The 7,327-nt window shown below is 40.2% G+C and overlaps 1 protein-coding gene across 13 annotated transcripts in view; it reads right to left on the bottom strand.

Annotated features, from left to right (window-relative positions):
* Window positions 1-928: 928 nt before the first annotated feature.
* Window positions 929-7,327, bottom strand: part of shha (sonic hedgehog signaling molecule a) — a 108,121-nt gene continuing 101,722 nt past the window's right edge. For all 13 annotated transcript variants that reach the window (XM_087258776.1, XM_087258780.1, XM_087258777.1 and 10 more), the window contains 2 exon segments: window positions 4,065-4,326; window positions 929-2,645 (listed from right to left, as the gene is read on the bottom strand). In XM_087258776.1, coding sequence (XP_087114902.1) covers window positions 1,951-2,645; window positions 4,065-4,287 — 918 coding nt within the window. In that variant the 5' untranslated portion in view covers window positions 4,288-4,326 and the 3' untranslated portion in view covers window positions 929-1,950.

Genomic DNA, 7,327 nt, shown 5'->3' with positions numbered 1-7,327 from the left:
ATTCTTGTGGCGATGATTAAAAGACGTCGGCGTACAGGTCAGAATCTGTTAAATCTGAAGGCATCCGACATCTGCGGCTACTGGGCATGCGCACATCAATATAGCCTGATTGTGTGACACTGAAACAATAATTTCTATTTTATTTTAATGGCTGTGATGGCAGGTTTAGGGTTGAGTAGGTGTAGGCGTTATTAAACCCAATTTAATTGATATTTTATTAAGATACAAAACTAATAGAAGCAGCGGTATTCCTTCTAACTACAACCCCGCGTCAAGAGCTCTCCAACAGTGGGGCTTTTTAATCTGGCCGAGAGATTTTCAGATGTTATTTGTGAAGGAAGGATTGTCCTCTTCATATTTAACATGGGAGCACAACTTTTCGCAAGCATACAAAATCCAGATCAAAGACTTTTTCGCGTCTTACCGATAGCTCTCTTCAAGAGGAAGATTTGACTTTATTTCTCATTTACACACGTTTGTTTGAATAGAGCTCTTGTTTCTCCCACTCTAGCTCACCCGATGTCCGTGAAAAAAAGACTGAAAAACTGTTGCAAAAATATAATTAATTACCTGAACAGAACTTGTGTTATTAATTGTCTTGTGACGCTTCTGTAATATAGCACATCAATGAACAAGAAGCTTGGTTAATAAAAACTGAACTTCAACTCTGAAAACTGAACTGACACAGTTTCACTTGACTAGAACTGCTATTAAGCTGCTTTGACACACGTACTCTACATTTAAATTGCTATAATAGAAATAAAGATGAATTGATTTGTTAATATTTAAATAAACAGCCACTGAAAGTCGACTTTTAAACAGCAGTAATGACAATGAAGTGTGTATGAGCGTAATGTGACAGTGAATCGATAGGCCAAGATGTTTAATGTCTGCGTTGTCAAAGAGAGAAACAAAACATACCAAGGAGCAGTTTGAATATTTTCTTTATCTCATTCATTCATAATAAACATATAAATAATAAATTCTATACATTTCCTGACACCTCGCCTTAATGAAAGGCAGGTTAACTGGTATGGCCACTCATCATATGCTATCCAAACTGTGCATCAGCGGCATATTTTATTTCTATAAAACTATTTACCTATTACAAAATATGAAAAGAAAAATACATTTTAGTAAACGTACAGTAGTTACTCATTAATCTGCTTAACGAAACCCTTTGCTCTTTTACTGTGGGACTATTATCTGTACTCAATGGCCAGAATGTGCATTTCGTATTTTCTTAAGGAAACAATGAAACCAGAGGAGAGTGAGCAGGGGGCGCATGTGCCTGTCCCACTCCGACATCCAAAGCAATAACAAAATAATAGATATTTCTAAAAGAGAAACAGCACAAGACTGCAAAGACTCTGCACCTATTTAAATTAAAATATATTCTCGTATCTTACACTATTTCAAAAAACGAAAAGTGATTAGGTAACGGTCGGTCAAAATCTAATGTACAATTCTGTGTATAAAAATATAATTTCTGGAGCCCCACGGCGTTTGCTTACCCCTAAAATATAACAGTCATTTGCACATATGCACAGAATGTCACAACCTGTCATGAAGGTTTCTGTCTGACATTATCTCTCTCTCTCTTTCTCTCTCTCTCTCTCTCTCTCTCTCTCTCTCTCTCGCGCTCTCTTTGTCCCGTTTTCATGAGATACAAAAATAGATTCTGCACCGCTGGATGGTCACACTGCATTCGACTCCGTGTGTGTGTGTGGCACCAGCCTGAGTTCACGCGAGAATAAATTATGCAAAGAAAACTTTTAAGGCTCCATTTATTCTTTGAAAATGACATTTTTTTAAAGTCATTGTAATAAATATCCCAACTCCGCTCGGAGCCTTAGTCTCCCTCTCACTCTCGCTCTCTCTCTTGTACTAATATTGTCTTATATCCTACATTAGTGTGATTTCTCTTGCTTTATTTCCACACGAGGGTTTTCAGCTTGAGTTTACTGACATCCCCAAAGGATGAAGCATGTTGCTGTCCAAAAGCCACGTTCCCATTTGATACAGGAGCCTGGAGTACCAGTGGACCCCCTCCTGTTGTAAAGTCGCATTGGACCGACTGCTGGAGTTTTGGGGGAACAGGAATGATGACACGTAATAATAGAGCCTGGCGGGCGCGAAGGCCAAATGCGCAAGCCCCTGGTCCTCTATTACGGCGTAACAGGACGCCAGTATTCTGTCGACCACAATGGTCCCATGTGCAGTCACTGGTGCGAACGAGCCCCGCTGCTCCTCCGTGTATATCCGCTGCACGATGACAGATTTAAGCTGACCGCTATCATCAACAACCATCACCTTTTGTCCGGCTCTGACACTGCTGGCATACGCGGCGGTCATGGTGTGGAGATCTTCCGTTGAGTTGTCGAGGACAAAAAGGAGGTGAGCGGCGGTGAGGGTGATCTTTTCAACGGGTTCTTGCGTTTCTATGACGTAAAACACACGTCGCGTCGTGGAGTCTCGGTCTGTGAACATGATGAAGTCGCTGAACACCAGGTTTCCCGCGCTGTCTGCCGCCAGCACCTTGTCTCCGGGGTTCAGGTCCTTCACGGCCTTCTGTCCTCCGTCCTGGAGCGAGACCAGAGCCGAACCTGGGAAACAGCCCCCAGATTTCGCAGCAACCGAATTTTCTGAAGACATAAATGAATAGCAATGAGTGATTGAAATTGGGGGATTTTTTATTAGATTGATTAATCATTTAAGCCGAAATTTAAACTAGAGAAACGCGCACATAAGGAATTAAAGACTGAATAAACTAAAGAAAACGTGGCAACGGGAATTAGGCTGTAAAGCTTCTCTAAAAAACTTCAATGTCTTTGTGTGAGATGAAGGAGGAAAGAGCCTGGACTGCTCTAATTAAAAACCAATAAAGGCCGGACATTGTCATTCTAATGCAGCTTGTGTACAGAGCACTCTTGGAAAAGGACACTTCTGCCTTTCCCTTGCGCCTCTTTCATATTTGCTCAGGTGCAGCAACTTCTATGTGACAATTCACACTTATAGAATGAGAAAAACCCCAAGCAGGCTCAAATAGTATTTGCTCAGCCCCAGACACTTTTTTTTCTAAGGCTCTAATGGTGTAGATTTGAATGTAAATTAGAAATGCTAGGGGTAGTCAATCAATGCCCTCTTCTTCTTTCCTTTCATTTTCCTCAAACCATCATGCTCTCCGTTGTCAAGCTTAATGACAATAATTCGGGCCTTGTGGGATCTCTTCACATTCCGATCTCTTGGGTCGGTAAACAGAGCTATAGAATGGACTTCTCGTCTAATCCTCTCATAAGATTCTAGGGCATGAAATAAAGATGGTGACAATTGAGAAACAGATTTGGCGAACGGGTTGGAGCTGGTTCTCGTCGAAGCCGGTAATGTATTTGTAAATGTGTTTAGAATTTAAATGATAAGATCTGGCGAAAGCTTATGAGGGATTGTCAATGCGTTCCAGCTAATTTAGCTTCCGTCAATAATAATACGTTTATTAGACAAAAAATCCAGACGAGAATTACACCGTAATAGCGCACTAAATGTCACATGCTCCAATAATAATAAACACAAATTGTTTTACTTTCGAATTTTCGTGTGTAAAACCCTAGATTTTGGCGCATCTCTAGTGTCTGTGCAATGCGCATTGAGCTGCAGAGCAGAGAGTGATCTTGTGATAAGCGCTTCCTTCAAAGAGACAGAGAGGGGCGATGTAAGATCAGTTATTATATGGCCTGGCAAGTATTTCTAAGTGACTCGTTTTAACAGAATGATCTTTCAAAAGACTTTCTTAAGGTGTAGAAATTTAAAAGCAGGTCCTAAGATAGAAATATAACCTTTATATTTTTGTAAGATCTGTGTATCGCCTATTTACAATAATAAATATATGCATTAGAGATTTCTTACAATAACATATATTTCATGATTTAGTAGACTTCAGTAAAAAAAAAAAATAAATAAATACAAATATATAAAAGCATTTTCTAATTTAAAATCTCCTGTTTTAACATGAGAGGGAGTGTGAAGCATTGTGCCTTCTTTTTTTTTTGTCATTCCAGAGGTCTTACCTGCTTTGACAGAGCAATGAATGTGGGCTTTGGACTCGTAATAGACCCAGTCAAATCCAGCCTCCACAGCTAGGCGAGACAGTGTCCCGTATTTGCTCTTGTCTCGGTCAGAGGTGGTAATATCAACAGCTCTTCCCTCGTAGTGGAGTGATTCTTCAAAATGGTGACCGTCCTCATCCCAGCCCTCTGTCACACGCAGCTTAACCCCTGGCCAGTGGTTCATTACAGAGATGGCCAGCGAGTTCAGCTTGTCTTTGCATCTCTAATAGAAAGAAAAAAAAGAATGGGGCAAAAGAAAATTAGCCGTTGTTTAACGTGTCTATTAATTCATTCTAAATCTCAACAATTCCCAAATTATATTGCTTACTGATTATCTGTTTACATCCAGACAAGTTTAGTTAGTTTAGTTTAAAGGGTGTCATAAACTAGCTGATCTTATTATCATTTTCAGCCATGTCTGTCAGTTCTGAGCAACCATCTCAGGAATCAGAGATTTAGATATCATTAATCCAGTATGTTTTCTAATAGATACATCCAGACAAATGTGACTATGAGAAACCCATATTTACACTTGAAATAATCCAGCCTTGCATGCAAGGATAATCTGCTCAAGGAGCTCAATGAAAAATTTATAAGTTACTGCATTCGCTTCACTGATCTAAAACGTATAGATCCAACCAGGGAAAGGTGTGACTGAATCAGGGGCCATGTCTTTGCTTTAAAAGGCCAGAATGCATACAATGAAATTGGGTAAAAAAAGTAATTCGGTTAGTGGTGTTCATTATTATAACCTTGAGATTTAGAGCAGTAGGTCTCACTGAGGTGCAGGTATGAACTGTGGAATATCAGGCCATGTTTGGGTGCTAACCTTTCCCGGGACCTTGCTTTGAGATGCTTGGCCTTCACCAGGACAACTCTTCCCAACACTTAACCAATATGTCAAATAAAACACCACAAAAGACTCTTTCACTGCGTCCAAGAGGAGAAGCAACTACTCATTATTCTTGCAGCACAGGTTTGCTCAAGGGACGTGATGTGATTGCTTAACTGACGGTCTTTCAGAGGTTATATAAAATCTATTCAAAATATGCTGGCAAATTGTGACACTAAGCCAAATTAATACCTGTAATAATTCACACACATACCCTCCTAGCTTTGACTCACTTGCTCGCTTTCTCTGACTCTCCCCCCTTATACACACACACACACACACACATCCTTAGCCTCTAACATCCACATAAATTTCTCCAGCAGACTATCGCCCCACTTCCTACTGATCTGCTTGACCCTCTAATTTTCATGTCAGCAGTGAAGACCATATGCACTTTACTAAGCTGAATTGCACTTTATTGTATATCAGAAAAATAATGTTTAGTCAATTATAAACTACACTGAATTATATCTGAATGTATGAAACTGTTCAGTTCACTTCATTGTGTTTCTAGAGTCTATTATACAAACGATATAGTCTAATGAAATAAATTGCAAAAACTTCACAGATGCATCCTCTGGATGATGCCTTTTTGGAATATCTGTACACTGAATGGAATGTAGCAAAATGGTACTTTAATCAAAAGTAAATAAAACAGACCCCCTAACTACTATATTTTAAATTGCTGCCTTTTAGCTCTACAACACTTGTGGCTGTTGATTGATAGAGTAAACCACAAGCAAGCGACATAAAGATGCAACCTAGCACATCCTAAGCAAAACTACCGGGGATTGATGAGCCGTGAAGCCTGAACTCTTTATTAATTCATTGAGTCGTGTGCCGCAAATCAAGCCAAATTCTGTTCAGCCACCATGAAGCGCAGCGGGAACCCCCTGTGCCGCCGCTTTGTGCTCCACACGAGGTTTGTTCAACAAGCCGCCTAGTCACAGTCAGCAACTAATCTCCCCCCAAAATGAACTGTTTTAGAGGAAACACTTATCAGCTACCTGTCAGAGCAAACAGCCTCCTGGATACCCTCGCAGTTGCGCCTAATTTCGCGAGCTTCACCGTTAAGTCCAATTCACCGCACAGCGTGTTCAACCAACAAACCCTGTCTTACACTCGGATGCGCTTCTCCAAAACATTTGTCAACAGGACACCTCGTTAACTCCCTTTGAAAGACTGAGACGTTCATTTGATGTTACTAGATTGCAAGGGTAGCTTATAGCAGCGTGTGTGCCCGCGGGTCACTGCACACTTATAATCACATTCACCTTAAGTAGAGCTTGATATACATCTGAGAAAACCACACCAGACACGGGTTTCATCTTTTTTAAGGACCGGTAAAAGGGAAACTTTATAATGCACCTGCGCGGCGCGTGTAAATTGACTTTGGCGGACATTATTCGCAATGCTTCAGCAAACCTTGCTATAACCGGTCATGACTTAGACTTTGAACCTAAAAGCTATTTAACAGAGGCACGTTCAAAACAGCCTAATAAAAATTATGCTCGGGATAATCACTTTGTAAATTACACGGAAACACTTCAATAGAGGCTAATTTGCACTGCAAACATATTTTCGATGCACTTAGTAAGCTGCATGTTATTCTTCCTTAGCATTGGCAAAGGGTCAGAAGTTCAAAAGATTCCTGCTAATGCAACGAGAGTGGAAAGCCATGTTGGGGACAGACAGCCTATTCCCGAAGCTGTCTGACTTTAGCAGAGGCCTAGCTTTCTTTAAAATAAATAAATGTAAAAAGTTGGATGTAAATGCTAATATACAAATCTGAGCAACAAAATAAACGAATCCAATAAACCATATTTAAGCAACACAAATCTTTAGCATTACATCCAAAAGTGAATATAACGCAGGCTACCTAAGAGCAGAGAAAACAGCGCACCGCGGCTAAGTATTCGCGTTTACATTGTAACAAAAATAATAGCGCATTTTGCAGTTAAAATAATGTTGCATTAGCATTGACTACTCATGAAGTATACAAACTTATACTTGCTGTTGCTTAAATATATTAGTCAGATTAAATACAGTTAATGCAGCCTCGCGTGTGCTGAAAAAAACTGTCGGCAGATGAACAAACACCTGCATAACATCCAAAGAACAGAGGCGATGATAGTCCATTGTGTCTGATTCTAATCTGTCATTAAGTGTAACCATCCTAGCCCATTAATAAGTAGAAACAAATCGGAGAGCATCCTTGGAGAAATGTCAATATGTTCATGCCCTGATAAGCAGCCGCTGCGAGCGAGCGAGCGGGTAGGCTGCGGTCTGTCTGACTAAGCGATATGAACATGTATGTTATATTTCAATCTAT

This window comes from Danio rerio, chromosome 7, assembly GCF_052040795.2.
Source record: "Danio rerio strain M-AB ecotype USA chromosome 7, GRCz13ab, whole genome shotgun sequence".
In the NCBI taxonomy this organism is placed as follows: domain Eukaryota; kingdom Metazoa; phylum Chordata; class Actinopteri; order Cypriniformes; family Danionidae; genus Danio; species Danio rerio.
This window is presented reverse-complemented; position numbering and strand designations above follow the sequence as displayed.